This window comes from Benincasa hispida, chromosome 1 (assembly GCF_009727055.1).
Source record: "Benincasa hispida cultivar B227 chromosome 1, ASM972705v1, whole genome shotgun sequence".
NCBI classification, from domain to species: Eukaryota; Viridiplantae; Streptophyta; class Magnoliopsida; order Cucurbitales; family Cucurbitaceae; genus Benincasa; species Benincasa hispida.
In genome coordinates, this window is record NC_052349.1 from 69,575,742 (window position 1) to 69,595,883 (window position 20,142).

Consider the following 20,142-nt stretch of genomic DNA (forward strand, 5'->3'; position numbering starts at 1 on the left):
TAACCCTTTATAATAAATTTGAAAATGAAGAACGATATGTGAAAAACTCTCTCAAACAGTAGATTTACAAATGTAAGCACTCAACGAATCAATTCTCACTATATAGTAAATCTCTCTAAATAAATAGTAGATTTACAGATTTAAGCATTCAATGAATCAATTCTCACCATATAGTACATCTCTCTAAATAATTAGATGAAAAGAAGAAAATTAAAGCTTGGAGAGAACAATGGAGACTTAATAAATTATGAAAGATTGTAAAATGTGAAAATTGTTGCAAAAAAATTGGAGAAGAAGATGAGTTTAAGAATAAGGAAAGTGAGTGATAACCAAATTTAAATAAAAAAACAAAAAAACGAAATCATTATTAAACTTTACTAAATGGGATTCAAATTATGATGAAAGGACCTCTTAACAAATCAAACGTAACATATCTAAATTCTAATAAAATCAACATTTTTTCTCCAAACAAAGAGACAAAATAATAAATGAAAAAGAAAGAAAAAAAAAAAAAAGGAAGAAGACTTTTTCAACCTTTTTGTATAATTGGGGTGTGATTCAAAAGTCAATGTAAATCTCAGGCACACTGAAGAGCCGAGATCTGAGCTTTTAAATAAGGGGATTAAACACTTAATTTCAGACAAAGTTTCAGTTTCTAATTATAAAATGATTATTAAATTGCCCAAATCATTAATACTTTAATTTGAGTAAAAATCACAACTATATCTTTTAGCATTGTTGATATAAAATAAACTTCTTTTTCGTATCTCGACTTCTCTGATTTTATAAAGTCTTCAATTTTGAAAATAAAATCCTCAAATTTATATTGTTTGGACTATGGTTGAAATTCCATCAATTATTTGCTTATCAAACCTAAGTATTATATAATGAGCTCATTGTGGGACCCATATGATTATGAAATGGATTATGAGATTTTATAAATACCATTTAGAGTTCTTTTAAATAATTATTTCACTTTAATACTTATTTACCCTACAAACTAATTATTGAAAGCTTAAATTAAGACATCATTTTCTTAAAATTACACTCAAAATAAAATATCGAAAGACATTATATTGAAATATTTAAACATGTAATTTTTTTCTACAATGTGGAATGAGAATCGAATTTTTAATCTCAAAGTTGATATTATATACTTATGTCAATATAATTATACCAATTTTAGCTTTAAATATGTGACTTTAGTGATTATGACATTTGTATTTCTAATTATATCCCGTATGCAGAAGATTCTAATGTTTAATCTAACAAAAAAAAAAAAAATCGATTTTAGTTGTTGAACAAAGCTTATATTAGTCATTTGTTTAGGAAAAATAAGATTGGATTATCTCACTCACTTTAGGATAGGATATTTTAAAAATGATGAGTTAAGGATAATTACGGTATAGTTTTAATAATAAATATTTGACTCAAAACTTAAAACTAATGGTTAGTTTGTCAATATAAGCATAATTTGATGATAAACAAAAAAAAAAAAAAAAAAGAAACAAGGAAAAAAGAAATAAGTGTTTATAGATAACCGAGAGGTTAAAGATTCTCCCACCCTATATATTATTGAACTAAAAGAAATAATTATTTGTTTGAATTTGATCACAACTTAGTGAATAAAAGCATATATTAAATACTGAAGGCTCGATATCCTACCTTGTATTGCAGTATTTATTTATTTATTTTTTTGTAAAGTTAAATTACAAGTTTAGTTTAGTTTCTAAATTACAAGATTTATATCCATTTGGTCTCTAAATTTTGTTAGAAAGCTAAATATGCATGTGACTTTGTTTTATCCTATAGGCCCTTATGTTTTTAAAAGTAACTAAAAAATTCTTAAATATTTAATTTTGTGTCCACTAAATCTCTTAGTTTTTAATTTCTTTTTGTCAATTAGTCATTGATTGATTCAACATTTTAAAGATTACAAACCATAAACAAAATAAAAAATGTAGGCTCCTACTAGATATGAAATTACAATTTATATTGATTATATTAATCAATTAATTTAAATATATCGATTACAAAATTGAAATTTGAAAGATATATTAGAAAATTTTAAAGTACAAATATCCAAATTAAGAACCCAAAAATCTATTAGACATTTTAGACAGTTTAGAGATGATGATGAAGACACAAACTCGAAACTTCACTACCTAAATTTATAATTTTTTTTTTTAAAAAAGAGATTTTTAAAAATGGAAAAATAAATAAACTATTTACACACATTAATAAATTATAAATTTGTTTGATAGAGACTAATAAAAGTCTATCAATGATTAGAGATGATGATGAAGACACAAATTCGAAACTTCACTACCTAAATTTATAATTTTTTTTTTTAAAAAAGAGATTTTCAAAAATGGAAAAATAAATAAACTATTTACACAAATTAGTAAATTATAAATTTTTTTTGATAAAGACTAATAAAAGTTTATCAATGATTGAACACGATAAAAGTCTATCGCGGATAGACATTGATAATAATTTGTTTGTGTTTTTATGGTTATTATTATTATTTTTTTTTTTTTGTAAATAATTTGATTTTTTTTAGATATAATTTTTTTTTAAAAAAAAACTAATAAAAGAGAGTAATTAATTGATTTTTGGTATATAAAAAAAATGTAGATGGAAAAGAAGATTGAGGTGTTGAGAAAGAGAAACAGAAAAGCAAAGCATATAATTAGGGAATTTTAACAGCTAAGTGTGGGATTAAGTTTAAAAGTCTCTGAATCTGCAAAAAAGTAATGTTGTCTGTCATTGAAAACAGGTTGGAAAAGATTGTATGAATGGGTAATCCATCAATCAATCTCCTCGAAATAGCTTCAACTGTTTCAAACTCCGCGTAAACTCTATCTTTCCTTCTTCACCATTTTTATTTTCAAAATTTCTCTTTCTCAACAAAAAAAAAAAAAAAACCTAAGATCATCATCATCATCATTCATCATTCATCACTGTGACTCAGTCAATCTCAAATTTGACTTAATTTCCTCTTCCTTCTTCTCTTTCTTTCTCAGCCATCGATTTCCATTTCATTTCCCCCCCCTTCTTATGCTCTTCTTTTCCCCCCTTACCAAACCCTCACATTGAGGAAGCCCCAGATTCCGAGGCCATCCCAATGTCCTCTGCAGATTTATTCATCTTTTTTCTTTTCATTCCTTTCTTCTGCGGATTTTGATTTTGGGTTCTTTTTTTTATCTACTTATGGTTTCGGAATTTGGGGTTATTGTATCCAATTACACTTGGGTTTCTGAGTTCTGTCAAACCCTAGCGCTTTGAATCCGGTTGCGATTCTTTGTGGGTGTTGACGATTTTTGGATTTTGAGGTTGGGAAGGGCGAATTTGAGCGTTTTGGAGCGAACCCTTTTGGACGAAACGGCAAGAACATCGCTTATTGTTTCATTTCAATTACAGGGTTGTTATTCTCTGTTTTGTCTTTTTATCCTTTTTTTTTTTTTTTTTTTTTGGGAAAACCCAGATGCGAGGAAGTTCCGGTAATTTGAACGTGAATCCTGATTTTCTTTGATTACTGTTCAATGCAATGGAACGGCCATTGACCACATTGATCTTCGTAATTTCGGGGTTTGCTTTCAGTGTCTTGTCGCTTCTTGTCGAGTCTCAGACTCAAGATGGAGCCAATCCTACTCTCTCGCCGCCGATACCTTCTCCACCGCCTCCCTCTCCGCCGCCACCACCACCGCCTTTATCCCCGTTGCCGCCTCCGCCTCCGCCTCCGCCACCGCCCCCAATCTTGTCACCACCTCCACCGCCCCTTTCGCCATCTCCACCTCCATTTTCCCCACCGCCTCCGTTTCCATCGCCTCTTCCGCCGCGTCGTCGTCCTCCGCCCTTTCATGCATCCGAGAATGGAAAAAAATCTCCACCAGTGCCTCCGAAGAACATCAATAATACTAATCAAGGCTCGAAGCGAAGTCTCAATAAGGGGAAGAAAGTTGGGCTGTTCTTCGTAGGTATTGCCGCAGTCCTCCAAATCTGTGTGGTGGGATTTTTGGTATTCAAGAGAAGGCAGCTCCTAAGAGTCAAAGACCGATATGAAGGCTTTTCATGAAGCCATTAGCATCTGTTTTCTTCCTCTTACAACAGAGCCGAGGACTGTAGAAGTATTCTTGAGGATATGGCGGCCATTGAGCTAACTGGATCCAGTCACCTGCTCCATGAAAAAAAAAAAAAAAAAACCAACAATTGGGTAAATTTCAAGTCTTGGATTGAGAAGATTGACAAAGCTTGTTCTTGAGTTTATAAGAGGCTGCACAAGCAGAAGATGAAACTAAGCAGGCAGTAGGCGGATAGAAAGGGCGAGCAATCTTCTCTTAGGCTTTCCTCAGGTGTTGTGTAAAAATGGGTACATGATATTTGATTAAGCTTTTTCTCCTTGTGATTTTTGAATTCTTGTTCATTCTTTTGTCCATTTCCGATTATACAGTTTATTAATTCAAACCAGAAGAAACCGTCTTGAAATACCCCCATCTTGTTGAATTCTTTTTCTGCTAACCTCTGTTATGGCTGTAAAAGATTGTCTTTGTCTAATATCCACAAACTAATTATGCACTGAACCTCTACTCTCTTCTTCTTGAGCATGTAATATTGATAGTAGTTGCAGTTTTGTTTATTAATGTTGATTTTGGCAAATTGGTAGTACCAAAGCTAATTCCAGATACAGTTTTTCAGAGTTTAGTTATTGATTATCACTTATCAGCTATGTATATCATGACACTTCACCGGATATCAATGTTTTATCTTTACAATTTCTTTCCCTAAATAGCCTTCTATGCAAAAACAATTTAGTGAAGGACAGAGTCCTCTATGTGTCTATTACCTGAAAGAAAGAAAAATGATTGACTTCATTGCACATTCATTTTGATATTCACAGAGCGTTGAAACTAGCTTGCACGGACCTTTACTGTTCTTTCAGTATAACAATGTTACTCTACATTTGGTGGCTAAGAAAAATCATAGAATCTTAAATTAGATGGGTGGCCATACGACTTGTTAGGACCTAATTTGCATAAAAGTTTAACTGTGAAGGAAAAGACTGTTATATCAGGATTGATCTTCCATGGTTGAATAGATAGCCTAAAATTTCAATCCCTTGGAGCAGATTTTAGGTAAGATAGATGCATTTGAAAATGGTATTGGTTATTGGTCTCAAAAATCAACCTTGAGAGGTCAAAATAGCAATTATTAAATTGTGCATTGAGTCTGTCTCCATATACCCTTATTTCTAGACATTATTTTTACCAGCTCCCTCTCCTATTAACTATTCGGAACAACATAACCCATTAACTTCATATTGTTAGATGATATGATCTCATTTTTGCTCAGTCTCTTCAGTTCTGTTTGGTTTGGCTTTCGACAGGTCTTATCAATGATTTCTCACCATATGATGATTCAGAATCTATTAAAATGTCTTAAAAATTTCGCTATTTCTTATCTTCAAATATCACAATTTCTTCATGATAGCTGAGGTCCACAAAATGATCATAGGATGTGGTTGAGCTTGAATTCTTACTCTTGTTGAAGAACAATAGAACAAGAAACGATAAAGAGTACGAAAGCTCATCATTCCTACTCCAATAACATTGGGACAAATAGTTTGACTTTTTCAAGGAATCTAAGTGGTTGTTCATGAGTAGTACTGAAAACAGTTTTCGATATATGTATTCAAGTCTATCTTAAAAGAGATGTGCAGAATGACTTGTAAAGTTTAAAGTCACTGAGCGCTTGTATTCACAAGCTTGTTCAGTAATTCTGAAAATAAAGTTCATCCATATGATAACCAACTGAAACAAAATGGAGAAAAAGTAAAGTACTTTTAAGAACAAATAACTCATTTACGGTCGTAAATTTTGCTTCTCTTACTACAGGAAACCATCTTGTATCTTTCTATTTTTTTTTTTTTTTTTTTTAAATGGTTTTAAGCACTCACAAAGTCATTTGTTGCTTCCGTTCCATGCAAGTAGCGTTTCTTGCTATGGAAGTATCTATCTCCTCTCTTACTATGATATAGGACGCAATGAAACTTCATTCTTTTAAAGAATCTAAATAGACCCAACTTCACTCAAGTTTTCATTCACTATAAATATAATCTACAAAAGAAATCATAAGGAAGTTGAAACCAATATGTTAGAAAAATAAAAATATTCTAGAATTGGAGATGAATTTGGTCAGCCTTAAAATAGAAACTGAACAATATCCTAGAATTGGAGATGAAAGGACTGTAGGAGCTGCTGATAAAAAAAATTAAAGAGAGCAGAGATAAGGGGTTGTTTGAAGTTTTGACAGAGCTGGAAAATGCAAGACTGTCAATCCTTCTGCTGTCAAACAGTGAAGCTGCAAGATTCTTTTACATGTGCCATCTCCTCCACAGAAGCTTATTGGATTTTCATCTCATTTATTCTACAGAAGAGTTTAGGTATCTCTCTCAATCAGTTGATCTTTCAAATTCTATACTTTTTCCCCTTGTTTTGTGAAAGATATGGTTAAAATTTAGCCATCAAACTGAGATGGTGAAGAACAGTCTGTGAAATTGATTTGATACCCTGGAACAGGAAAGAAAAGCCACCCACCTCAATAGTATTAACTTTGTCTGCAGGTGAAGTTTGGAAGGATTCATTCAAGTAATGTCAAATCCGAACATGTACTGTGTTGGCTTACTCTGTCTCTTTGACTTGTACTCTGTTTGACCTCAGACATTACTGAATCTTGAACTAATTTTTTGTTCTTAAAAACTAGGGAACGTGTTTCGTTTACTTAGCCTTACTTTTGTATCGTTATAAAACAACTGATCTTTATGTTTACGGTTCTTAAAGCATTTTCCGACTTTTGGTGAGGAACAACTTTTAATATTTATAAACGTTGGAGATTGCTGAGTATTTGAAATCATGTCATACCAAAAACAAAACATAATGCTGTGATGAGACAATTTAAAATGGGAGAAAATAGCTAACTTTAATGAAGTAATAGCTTAAACAAATAAGTTGTTTTTGAGAATACTAAGGAACAACCTATTAGACAGGAAAAGGAAAGTGCATTTAGGTATGAAGCTAGAAGACAGAATCTAGCAAATTTTCTTTTGTTTAGGGAGAAAATTGTCAGAGTGCTTATGTGTGCACTCCATGCTTCCAATCAAATAAGCAAGGCTGCATACTTTGAAACATGTTTCTTACAGAAAGAGACAGCAAGTGGAAAAAAAGAAAATATGAAAAGAAAGCAAAGGACAGAAAACCTCTCTTGAGAATCCTGCAGTTTTACATTCAAAACTTTAGCAAAAGAAAAGCTTCCCTGACCACAAACTAGGAAGAAAAAAAGAGGGCACTTCACTCACTGACAAGTACTCTTTTGGCCATAACCCAAAACTCCATTATTGAGACTTTAACCATCTGCACAGAGAGACAGAAAGAGAGAAAAAGATAGAGGTGAAGTGAGAAGCGAAGTGTCAGATTACAGCTCAAGAAGTAAGCAGAGCAGGAAAAGTATTCATAATCCAATAAAATTTCCACTTTGTATACTTGAATTTGAGGCTAAATCAAGCCAGGAATCTGAGTTTTTAGGTGGGCAATCCTCAAAGAAGTGGAGTAGAGGCTTCTGGGTTTCTGCATCTTCTTTTTCTTCCTCTGTTTTAGCTGATCTTGACGATTTATTGAAGTCTGTGCCCAAAACAAAGCAGTGTTGCTCTTGTTGTTGCCTTGCCTGTTTCGAACTATAAATTTGATGGCTTTGAGAAACAAATTGGGAGCATCCTTTATAAGAATCCATCCCTATTGGCTGACTATAAACCTCAGCCATGCTTCTTGCAGAATCTGCAACTGATGGAAAGAACGCCTGCATTCCCACACCTTCTCTTGGACCACTAATATCCCTACTTAACACACAACCCAATAAGTTTTAAACACATGCCATATTAAAGTATACTTAATGTATCAACATTATTTATAATATTAATCATCGAACTCCAAGAAAAAGAGAAACAACCCATAAAAAAAAAGGGAAACGTTTTTAAAACTTTTCATTTTCACCGACCTGTAGTCTTTATCTGCTTGAGAATGAGTCCCTGAGTACAAGAAGAGTTGAGGGTTTGTATTGTTTGAAGAGAAATCAGAGCATGGAGGTCTGGAAGAAGATTGATGATACAGAAATGGATGAATGGAGGATTCATGATAAGCAGGAGGAGGTTGATTATAGGATTGAGTTTCACAGGTCAGTGAAGAAGAAGAAGAAGAAGAAAGTGTAGAGAGAGGATAGGAAGAGGAGGTTGGAGTAGAAGAGAGGGTCCTGGTTGAAGTGAGGATTAAAGGCGATGGGGTTTGAGTTGGTGGCGTTGAAGAGATTTCCACAGGCTTTCTTGAACGGTTTCTGCCTCTGTGCATGTGCCTCTCGCAGTATTTGGAGTCTGGATAAGCTTCTTTTGAGCATCTCCATTTTTTTCCGTCTGTTCTTCTGCACCTTCCTGGCTCTGGATCTGTTTTTCTGCCAAAACCCATCTCGAAACACCCCCATCCAACTGTGGAAAACACAATCAAACAGTTAGATTTAGTAATATGCTTGCATCTGAAATCTGAGATAAAAAAATGGTATAGACAGGGAACTGTTTTTAAAGTAAAGCAAATGGTGACTTACTGGGCTGGTGAGGGAAGAGTCTTGCAGAAATGGAGGAATCCAAGCTTCTTTTTACAGAGAAGATTAGATCAGGAGGGATTGGTACTCCTGAAACCATGTATTTGAAGATCAGAGCTTGGTGTTCCAGTTCTTGCCATTGAGTTGCCGTGAAAGGAGAGGTGCAGGTCTTTGGACTTGAATTCATTATTCTTGAAAGTAGAACAAAAAAGAAAAGAAAAAAAGAAAGAAAGAGAGAGAGAAAGAAAGAAGAAAAATGTTTAAAAAGGACCAAGTTTGAAAGGCTTGAAAGACAGAGAGGAGGGTATGTTGTTCTTGGGGGATGCTAGTTTTTTTATGGGTATTTCTGCAAAGTCCATAGGTTGTGAAAGCTTGTTCCTGTCAAATGATGGCTTACTGATACCTTCTCTCTCTCTCTCTCACTTGCAGTCTGAAGTTATATGACTACTCCTGTGTTGGGTTCTGCCTCTGCTTTCATTGCTGCTTTTGTCTCTGACTTGCTTGCAGAAATTCACATACAAATGGATAAAAGAAAGAGAAAGGGAAACAAAATATCATAGACACACCCTTGATTTTGCTCTCTCCACATCACATTCCTTGAAAACAGTGCCATGAGATTTTGCAAAACTGCTGAAACAATGTGTTGTGATGTACCTACACAAACTCCTTTATCAATACAAAACAAATACTCTTGCAGGTGTCTTCCTCCTATTGAACGCTCAGGAGGCTGAAGGATCTACCAAAACCCTCCCCCCTTTTATAACATTAACTTCCCCTATTTTTGCCTTTTCTCTTCCCCCCACACCCCCCCTTTCCTTTTTTCCCTCAATTTATTTATGATATTATATTTTACCCTTCCCCTCTGGGTTCCTTGTGCTGGGTGGGTTCTCTTGGAGTCATAAATCCTTCTCTATTCTATAGGTCAATGCAAGTTGAAGACTTCCATGATGGACTAGGCACTAGACTTTATTATACTTATTAATGACCTAACTCACATTTAAATTCTTATACAATTGTTACTGTCTTGGTAATTTTATCCTTTACCACTCTTTAAAGTATAGAGTTGAATTTTGAAATCAAAAGTTAATAGGTTAGAGTGAGAAAGTTTATGTTTAGAGAAAAATGAAAGATGAAAATTTTCGATAAATGTACAAATTTCGATAGTAAATATTATTAAAGTTAATGAAGTTAAATTATCTGATACCGATTTATGAAGTTAGTGGTCAACCACATCTTAATATCCGATGATATAAAGAGTGAAACTTACTTGATATTAATATGTTTAAGAGTAAAACAAAATATATTTTTGAAATGATTCACAGTTTGACAGGTTTCATAGTTAACTTTTAACAAAAGTTAGACATTTGTACTTCTCGCAATCTGTGTGTAATGTTATGATTACAAAGGGAATTATGGCATATAGTCCTACCACTTTAAAAATGAATTAATGAATTGGGTTTTGTTTTTGAAGAAAGAAAAAACAGAAAAGTGATAGAGCTATATGTTCCAAATTAACATTTGTAACTCTTTTGTTACTGGAAAGGACAGAGTTGAGTGAAAAAGCAGGACATACAGTAATGTGAAGATATTAGGACAAACCAACTAAGAGACTATTGGTCAGTGGGAGGTTCCAATTTGTTTGCTAGCAATTCAAAGCTTTCTCTTGATACTTTTTTTTTTTTTTTTTTTTTNTTTTTTGTCAGGGAAGTGCATTGTTAAGGTGCCAAAAACTGTTCATACCATCTGAAGAGTCTGCCCTAATACACATGCCCTTCTTTTCTCTCACTAAATGCCCTTGTTTCTCACTCTTGTTTTTGTTGTCCTTTGTGTCTTTTATTGTGGTTCCCAAACAACTCAACTTTCCACTCATTAACCCCCAAAATTTCCTCATTTACAGTTTTGCTTTGGTCACACCTCTTTCCATATCAGTCACTCTCTCATACATCCTTTTGGACTCCATTTTCTTCTGCAGTCTAAGGCTCAACCCCTACCCCTGAGATGCTTTCAGAACTGACTCAGTCACACCCTTTTTCTTTTTTTTGCTCAAGTGGGGTTTGGTTTGGCTTCATAAAGAGATTAAAGTTTGCTTGTTTTAGAAGTTGTCTCTTTCTTTACTTTTTGCAAATCAGATGGAGTTTGCTTCTTTTCCAATATGAATCTTCACTCTATGCTTACTTTCTACCCCCAAACACATTTGCTTCCCATAACATATTGATTGGGATCCTATCATACTCCATATCACTTGGAAATTGAGAAATATTTTTGGTATATAAGTGGCCTCAATTTTTCTTTCTATAAAGTTTTTTTTTTTTTTTTTGAAGTCCCAACACTAGAAAGTTTAATATATTTTAAAAAAAATCAGTTTATACCTCCAAATGTTGTAGTTATATCAATCTCAAACTAATAATAACATCAACTTGAGAAATATGTTGTAGTCAATCACATAATTTTGATTGAATAAGAATAAAGAAGTAGAGGAAGGCATGAAGATGAACTACTCATACTAATAAAATTCACAACGTTTCTCTCTAATATTATATTTAATCTTTTGTTTGAACTTTGAAGAAGTTTTATACACGTATCATGTACTAATGACTTTAAGATAAAGTCCTAAAAGTTGGTCCAAATTGAGTCACGGATGAAAGTTTAACACTTGATACTTATTAATTTGAGATTTTAGTGATACAACTTTCCTAGTTTAGCAGTATATAAATTGATTTTTTCTCAACAGTACAACCTAGTTGAAATTTTCCCAAATATCATAGCCACTTGAAATATCCTCCCATTGGCAACTTGTTTGAATATATTTCTAGAAATGAGAACCCAAATTATCCACTTTCATACCATTGAGAAATTTGTATTCATAAATTTCTCAGCAATAAATCTATCAAAAGAAACACAACCATTATAGAAAATGATTAGAGAACTGTGGTTAAGTAAAGAAAAAAAGGGTTTTTTTTTTTTTTTTTTTTTTTCTTTTTCTTTTTTAAGTGAGAAGTTATTTGAAACAGCCTTTAATCTTGTAGCATGTAGCATCCAAGTTGGGGATATTTTTAGATTGTTTGCAGAGAGAACAGTCTCTGAGAGTTGTATAATTTGATTTTGTTTACTTTGAGATCATTTAAAGAAAAAGCTAATAAAAGAAGCACCATTTTAAGAATAAGTTAAGATTAGGAATGAAAAGAGAGTATAAATGCATTCATGAATTGAGGTGAATCAATGTTGACAGCATGTCCAGTGTCCTTTAAAATATGCAGCTTTGATTTGTGCCCCAAATGCCTGCAATTTTCAACCTCAAAACACTGCTTTTTCTATGATATTAAAACAAAGGCAACATAATAATAATGGCACACACAATGACAAAGCTGAAGTCATTCTGATTCTCTTGTTTTACCTCTGCAATTGATGAGCCAAGTAGACAGGGAATACTCTATCTTTCTCACCCCAAATTATAACACTTTCCTATCACCCAAAATGTTGATTTTCTTTAATATTTTTTTAAAGACTCATAATTGAATAAGAACAAAAAAAAAAAAAAAATGTATAAAATTTGAGTTGATTTGATTACTTGAGTTAGAATGGGTAGATTTGGATCTCCTCCCTTCTATGCTTGTTATTCATCACCTAATCAAAAGAACATAACTCAATTAATATCAAGTATGTACAATACTCTCAAGATTAAAGGTTCTATATTTTTCATGTATAGAAAAAAGAAAAGTACGGCAACTAACTATTGCTCACAGATGAAATAATGTTTATATGCTTAATTTTAAAAAAACTAGAGGAAATATATATTAAAAGAAGAAGACTTTATCTTTTTCGAGAATTCCACCATTGCTAGATGGAACGATGGAGTTATGTTTGGAGTCAGAAGGTCTTCTAAACCAACTAAAACAAAGATGTTTAATGAAAGAGTAACTCATGTTCATCACTGGAGAGTTGGAATAGAATACAGAAATGATACTCTTATGAACTGTTTGACCAAGCAATCTGGCAACCAACTTGGATCATACTTGTATATAGACAACTTCATCAGAATCTTCAAATCTGGTGGTGTTTCTGGTACAAGAAGATCCACTGCATCCCTTCCTATGTTCTTAAGCTGCTCCACCTTTTGATCATCATTACTACATATTCCACAGCTCACAATCACCACCTTCATCACTTCCTCATAAATCACACCATCCGATATGCCACGTACCCTCCATAGCTGATCCCCACTACGCTATACTTCTCCACACCCAGTCTTTTCATTCATTCCACCTACACAAATCGCTTGGAACAGATCCGACATGTCAGTTTTGTTGGTGTGAGATTCTCCAAAGAACAACAGGTCGGGTATGTACAAATGGAAGCTTCTCGACAAGTCTCTAACTTGGAAAAAGATTTGCCATTTGGAGTTCCCACCGAAGCCATGGATTAGAACAAGACAGGGTTTGTTTGGATGTCCAGAATTGCATTTTTGTGTCTTTGTCAATCCAAACGCTGCTTGGTGACAAGTTGCAGAGCCTGAAGTTGAGGTCTAACCCTGTCTTAAGTATTGTAATGGAGAGAGAGGAGACGGAATGTAGAAGGATTGAGATAAAGGAAAATGGAAAATCGAAGAGAAAGAAGGAGAAGACATTGAAGCTGAGCTTTAGAGGGAATTGTGATTATGACATCTCTGTTTGTGAAGAGATGGGAATTGGGAAAGAGAAACAGATTTCTCTGTTTTTTAAAAACAGGGGTTTGGAACTCATGAGGCAGTTGTGTAACGGCTGAGAAAAGGAGGAAGGTTGAGTAGGGAAAAGGGTTGTGAAGTTGGTTCACGAAAAGGAAACGGATGAGTCGAAGACATTAATCCCATCCTACAATCTCAACATTCCCACATTGATACCGCTGATGCCCAAGTCCCAAATGCATGATAGATAGACCATTAGTCTTACAAATAGCACTAATCTTACAAAGTATGCAATCTCAAGTGCTTAGTCGTACAAAATACACACATCAACAAATAATTTTTTTATTTTTGTAGATTTTTGTTGAAGCTTGTATTTTGTTGGAGTACAGCGAGTGTGAAAACTATATGAAAAATATTGCCATGAAGATGAAAGATACCTTGCTTCCAAACCAAAGCAACAGTTTTCAACACTTTTCACAATTCTTGCTGATAAATGCTTCTTTTATGTTTCTACTTTTTCACTTTTTGGACGGCTACGCTCATCTGATAACAGCCTTTCCACATAGATTCCTTCATCCATGCCCACCATTTTCCTCCCTATAAATCTCCTGTTTCACATCTAGTTTTTGCTCAACAAGCAAATCTTTTTGATAAAACCCAAAACCATGGATAGTAACTATAGCGCTTACCCAAACCAGAACTCGTCTCAGAGGCCACTGGCCATTGTTTTGGCTCTTGCTTCTGCAGTGGTCCTATCACCATTAAGATCCAATGAAACCAGTTGGAATTCTGGATTTGTTCTTCCACTTGTTCTTTTGGGACTTATAATTGCCATTAAGACATCATCGTCCTGCTCATCCACGCCCAAGGATAGAGGGGAGAGAGATTCTGCAATTCTCTCTACAGATCCTTCATGGGTTCTTAAAATGGGGAGCTCCTCTTGGGGCCTTGCGGGGATTTTAATGATGTTGATTCTCGGGCTTTCTTGGCAAAATTCTGTTCAAGAATTCCTTTGGAGATAGAGAACCAAAACCGACTTAGATTTCTATTTCTTTTTACTCACAAGGTTGTATTGAAGTCGGCTTGCGTGATGAAGTTGTGTGCTGATTTGACAGTTTTAAAATCCTGACTGAATAGATTCAAGATGTCCAAAACAGTAGAATAAATTAGTATGAAATTTATCTCTTCACTAGGGGCTGATGAATTTTCTTTTGAAATCTTTAAAAGGCAAACTAAAATTACATAAACATAGCAAATGCTAGGAATCAGTTCATCAAGTAGTAATCTAAAGCATATATCATAACAGTTGATACCCGTTTACATTGAATCAACACATACCAGATATGTACAAATATTTATAATTATCTACAAGAGAATCTGATCCACAATTTGAGCATGATATTTGTAGTGTAATCATAGAGAAGGGGCAACGAAGGCACTGTCAGCTCCTCCAACCAGCGGGCTGTGGAGTTGCTACAGTAAAGCCTCCCTCGTACATTCGCTGGATTTCTTCCCGGTATTCGATCAACGACTTGTCGGGTATTGGTGGGGTTAATTCCACCACATCACCCATCTTCAGCTTGCACTTGGGGTCACTCACAGGCTCGTGGTTCAATCTTGGTCTCAACTCCTCCTTCATTGGGAACCTATAATGAGCCCATCTTGTGCTTCCTCTTCCTGCTCTTTCTAAAAGATCCATCATCGTTGCGTTAGCTGGGAATTCCTGGACCGACATCTGAAGATAACCAAAACAAAGCGTTTTCCAATTGTTAAAAGTTGTACTCTTGCACCAAAGACAGATAACAAACTTAACAGAAACAACTAGGATAATAATCGTCGACCTTTTCATTTTCAATCATTATGACAAACAAAGGTCCATCCTGGAAGTAGTGAGGTTTGTAAGAGTAAGAGCAATCAGACGAGTGAAAAGGGAACTTGCAGGGTGGTTTGACAGAACCAATAGAAGAACGATCTTTGTTCATGGTCTCACAATGCCAGGTGAGAACCCATCTGGCCCATTCAACCATCTGAAGCACAAATGAAGAGTGCTTGGAATCACCCTCCTTGTATCTCCAATGAGCTGCAAACCCAAACTCGGCTTGCAAATGCATCTCCTTCGTCCGAATTTGAACTTCAAGTGGGACATCACCTTCACCCTTTACTACTGTGTGTATAGATTGATACCTGATTACCACTAAATACTATAAGAGAAGAATTGTAGAATAAGTATGAAGCCAATTAATACTGCTTTTAGATAAATACCCGTTCAACTTTGGTTTACTTATGTAGTCCTTGAACTTTCCCGGTACTTTGGGCCATAACTGATGAACGATTCTTAATGCTTCATAGCAGTCCCCTTCATTTTCAACAATGAGTCTCAACCCATGAATATCGTGGATTTCATTCACGGTCAAATTCTTCCTACAAAACAAATTAAAATTCAACTAAAAGTTACTATCCTGACACAAGCTCTAGAAAATAACAGTCTGCAGAGATGAAGAGAGAATGAGAGAGAGATGGAAGGCTGAAGGCGTACTTCAACATTTTGCGGTGAATGCTATAGACACTTTTGTGCCGCCCAGTTACAACATGGTAAGAGATTCCTTTATCCTTAAGAGCTCGCTCTAATTTTTGAGTTGCAGAAAATATAATTGCTTCATCATATAAACCCAACAGCTTGGAGGACAAATCTTTGTGTTGTTCCAAGTTAAGATGCTTAAAACACAGGTTTTCTAACTGTTCCTTCCAACTGTAGATTCCGAGGCGATTAGCCAAAGGAACAAAAATCTCCAGAGTCTCCTTTGCAAACCTTTGCCGCTTGATCAGAGGCAATGCATCTAAAGTCATCATATTGTGTAGGCGGTCTGCTAATTTAATGAGGACAGCCCTTGCATCAGCCATAGCAAGGAACATGGTGTGCAAGCGGTCTGCCTCAACTATTCTCTCAGCTGTATCATGTTCTCGAGCAAGCTTGCTTAAATGACTTAACTTCGACACCTAAAACAAAGGTATAACTTAAAAAATTAAAAAGAGGACTCATTCCTCATCAGACAATGTTTTTTGTTTTTTTTTTTTTTTGGGGGGGGGGGGTGTGGTGGTGTTTGGAACCATTCAGATCTGTAATTCTACAAAGACGTAAGAATGTATAGAAATAATGATATATGCAAAAGAGTTTTCTAATAAGAGACCTATAGCATGAATGTTACTGTTTACCCCAAATTTGAGACTAGTGCAATTTGCAATTTCTTTCTCACAAGAAAACAGAAGAAGTTTTTACAGTTATGTTCTATACCTAAACCTAAGACATCTATATGATGACAAAGAAAAAGTGGAAGGCTCAGCATCTTACCCCCTCAACCAAATCAGCGACCTCAGCTCCAAAAGACCCCAATATGTAGTCATGACTCACAAAAGAATCGTCAATTGTGTCGTGCAAAAGCCCTGCAGCAATTACTGTGGAATTAGCACCAACAAGCGCAAGCATCACTGCTGTTTCCACACAATGTTCCAAGTAAGGGTCGCCACTTGCACGCATCTAAGGAAGAACAAAAGATACCAAAAAATGAAATTTCTTAATGAATATCATCAGTAATCCAGGCAATACCAACACTGTCAATATCGAAAGATAACATTACCTGTCCTCTATGTGCTTTCTCGGCCTCAAAAAAAGCCTTAATCACAAACTTATCACAAAAGATTTTGTGCTTTGATTGTGCACTTAGAAGCAAATCCTTCGCATATGACTCAGAATTACCTTCCATAACGTTGTCCTCCATATTGAAAGTCAATTCATCTCCAAACAAAGCAGAAGAACCCACATCTAGCCCATCACTAGACACCTCCAATCTTGGAGAATCATAATCCACACATGATCCTAATGCATTTCTCACAAACCCATTGAACAGCCTGTTGGTACTTCCTCGTCCATGAAAACTACCATCCCCACTCCTTTCCCTTACAGTCCACAATGGAGGAGTTCTTGCCGACCCAACGCCACTACTGCCACAGGAAACCGGACCCTGGAACACTGATATTGGACTCTGATCCCGATTGAAGAATGACCCGATGAATTTATTTGGGGAATAATGGAACGAAGAACTCAATTCTTTAAGCTCGTCCCCTTTATCATGCCTAAAAGAACCCAATTCATCTCCGCTACTTGAAATGCTCGATGACGACGAGGAGTGCCTCGGCACACTCGACGAGAACAAACTTGACAACCCACCGACCATTGGTTTTTTAGATGAAGTGGCCGTCGAAGACGCCAACGACGAGGACCGAGAGGTAAATTCTAAATCACATGATGAATGAGAGTTCATCTGGCAAGGGTGGGGTGAAGAACAAATAGTACTCGGTGGGCTCGTATACAAAGCTATAGTTGGTACAGCCATGACCTTTTATACTCGAAATACCACCAATTATCTCAAGAAACCAACACAAATTCCAGTAAAACAACAACAACAACAACAACCAATGCTAAAGTGGAATAGACGAATTGTCGGGCTAATTAAGATTTTCTTCCCCTTTCCAAACGATGCGAGAGACGCCAAGCTTTCTCTGTACGCAATCAAATGAAATTGCTAGAAAGTATAAATTTGACGAACATTCAGCAGAAAAGGTACAGAAAAGAAGCAAACAGACCAAAAAATCAATCAAAATTCAACCAAGAGGCACTGCAGGAGAATATGAAATTGGAATACAGTAGCGAGAAATTAATCGAAACTGAAAGGAAAAGAAAAGAAAAAAATAGGGATTAAAGCAAGAACTAAAATTGAAGAAATCAATAAGAGGAAGCCATAAACCTAATTTTGGAAGAGAAGGTGCCATACCTTGAAGTGGAGGAGAAAGTGAAAATGAGAAAGAAAGAAGAAAGCGAGAGTTGCTTCTGTGAATTTCTAGTAATCTCTGCGTTCTCTTACATTGCATTGCGTCCTGGCAGTGGAAAGATTGAAAGTACCATATTACCCTTCTTAATTTACCTCAATTAACGTAAAAACTATAAACTAAAAGGATAGCCGACCACGTCCTAACTATTCCGGTTCCATCATTCTATGAAATTTACTTACATTTTCCGGATAAAATTTTACCTTTTTATAAATGAGGTCTTATCTTAAGTTTTTCTTTTACATCACCTTTTCCGATTCATAATCAAAATTAATGTAATCGTAAACAAATTCTTTTTATCGTTTATCGAAAATTAAGAATTTTATCTAATTTACTATTAACGTTATGGTTATCTTTACCTTTGAGAGTCAAATCGTAACAATAACGATAATGATAATAGTAAATGTGTCAAAATTCATTATTTTTTTTTTCTAAAACTGTAACAATAATGATAACCATAATCATGATCATCATGGTAAAGGTAATGATATGATGTAATTTTCAGATGCAATTTAATTGATCACCTCACGCTCATTGTTTAAATTACATTACTTGATTACGGATTTTCAACTGGGTCCACCTATCAGTACGAATGTAGAACGTCGATACACACTGACAAACATAAAGAAAAAAAGGTCATACTTTTCAAATTATCTTTCATTTATTGTGATATATCCCTTTTGTAAATGTGGCCTTAATTCACAATCTGATTTGTCATGCACGTAAAAATATCTTTGATGTACGACTTGAAGCTCATTCGTCATAGGTCGGTGCTTTTGTGTTTTGTGATTTATTAACTCTTTAGTTCTTACTTATACTTCTTCATTACTTCAGGAAAAAAAATACTAAATAAGTTTGAGTGGTCGCAAATTAAAATGTTTGTAATTAACTATATCCTTAAATTTTAAATTTGTATAATATGATGCTATATATATAAGCACATATTAATTTGATAGCCTATTAGGCGAAAAAATTGTTTGATAAGAGTTATATATATAGTTAGCTAGATGTATAGAAGAAAATATTTCAAATTTATAAAGTTATGGAATGCAAATCATTTTAATCAGGTCACAATTATTATAAATAGTCATATTGTAATCATCCTATTGAATAAATTTTCTATTTTATATGCTATCCTATCCAATAATTTCTTTTCATTTGAAATATTATAAATTATGCTTACCTTAATATAATAACTTTTAATCAAAATCTACTCAATTATCTTATGGAATTAAAACAATCAAATATCCATTTGATAAAGAAACATATCCAGTAAATATAATAAATAATATTTATTCCCCACATAGGTTAAAGTTAAACTCAATTAATATATGCAAGGGTGGCCTTATATATGCATGCAACTAGTTCTAATGGGGTCCATCTTTTTTTTTAAGTTGATATTTTTATACTTTTGTTTTTGTGGATGCTATTGCCTGTTGTGCCTTTTTGTTCATTTTTCCTTTTTTCTTTTTAAATATATATACTCTCTTTGGATGTTTCATACTCACCATCATTCTTTTTTATTTGTTGTGTATTTCCAATACCTAAGGTTAATCCAATGATTTCATCTCTAATGCTTGTCTTTTGATTCAAATATTTAAATTTTAAACTTATTCCTGTTTGTGTTACATGTATTACACTAGCATAAAAGCGTGGAAATTCCTATTATATTTCTTGTTGTGGAAAACTCGAACACGTGTGGCGATGTGAGCCTTGATGCTCTGATGATCCACTCCTTTGGTTCTGTCTCGTCATTTGAACTAACTTGCATCAAAGTGTTAGAGTTAATATTCTAAATCGAGTGTATCTTATAGTTTGTAAAAACAAATTATATATCTAATAAAATAAGATGTTTTTTTTATTAATGTTTAGACTACATTGAATCAATCCAATAAACTAAGATCCAAGGTTATTTTACAAAACTTAAACATATATGTGAAGACATACAGGTGAAT

The 20,142-nt window shown here is 34.3% G+C and overlaps 4 protein-coding genes across 7 annotated transcripts; 1 reads left to right on the forward strand and 3 right to left on the reverse strand.

Moving 5' to 3' along the window:
• The first annotated feature begins 2,774 nt into the window (after positions 1-2,774).
• On the forward strand, positions 2,775-4,583 carry LOC120087830 (proline-rich receptor-like protein kinase PERK2). The gene is made up of 2 exons (XM_039044801.1): positions 2,775-3,387; positions 3,488-4,583. The coding sequence occupies exon 2, from the start codon at positions 3,551-3,553 to the stop codon at positions 4,076-4,078; it is 528 nt and encodes a 175-aa protein (XP_038900729.1). The 5' UTR covers positions 2,775-3,387; positions 3,488-3,550; the 3' UTR covers positions 4,079-4,583.
• A 2,353-nt stretch (positions 4,584-6,936) lies between these two features.
• On the reverse strand, positions 6,937-9,445 carry LOC120071472 (growth-regulating factor 5). 4 transcript variants are annotated; one of them, XM_039023806.1, is made up of 5 exons: positions 8,647-9,445; positions 8,050-8,530; positions 7,539-7,888; positions 7,355-7,409; positions 6,937-7,269 (listed from the first exon to the last, which is right to left on the reverse strand). In XM_039023806.1, exons 1-4 carry the CDS (start codon positions 8,828-8,830, stop codon positions 7,402-7,404), a joined length of 1,023 nt encoding a protein of 340 aa, XP_038879734.1. In that variant the 5' UTR covers positions 8,831-9,445; the 3' UTR covers positions 6,937-7,269; positions 7,355-7,401. The 4 variants fall into 4 exon arrangements, 3 of the variants coding, with proteins under 3 accessions (XP_038879734.1, XP_038879726.1, XP_038879715.1); XR_005480271.1 differs by having other exon boundaries at positions 7,355-7,888; positions 8,647-9,443; XM_039023798.1 differs by having other exon boundaries at positions 6,937-7,409; positions 8,647-9,444.
• Positions 9,446-10,335: 890 nt separating this feature from the next.
• LOC120078896 (lipase 1-like) lies at positions 10,336-13,892 on the reverse strand. The gene is given in 8 exon segments (XM_039033150.1): positions 10,336-11,922; positions 12,038-12,105; positions 12,212-12,247; positions 12,453-12,531; positions 12,576-12,825; positions 12,828-12,874; positions 12,876-13,165; positions 13,818-13,892. Coding segments are annotated over 8 exon segments (954 nt in total). The 3' UTR covers positions 10,336-11,813.
• A 615-nt stretch (positions 13,893-14,507) lies between these two features.
• LOC120071466 (probable GTP diphosphokinase RSH2, chloroplastic) lies at positions 14,508-18,261 on the reverse strand. Its single transcript, XM_039023775.1, has 7 exons — positions 18,133-18,261; positions 16,939-17,860; positions 16,653-16,838; positions 15,840-16,300; positions 15,566-15,724; positions 15,145-15,487; positions 14,508-15,038 (listed from the first exon to the last, which is right to left on the reverse strand). The coding sequence occupies exons 2-7, from the start codon at positions 17,692-17,694 to the stop codon at positions 14,745-14,747; spliced, it is 2,199 nt and encodes a 732-aa protein (XP_038879703.1). The 5' UTR covers positions 17,695-17,860; positions 18,133-18,261; the 3' UTR covers positions 14,508-14,744.
• Positions 18,262-20,142: the final 1,881 nt, after the last annotated feature.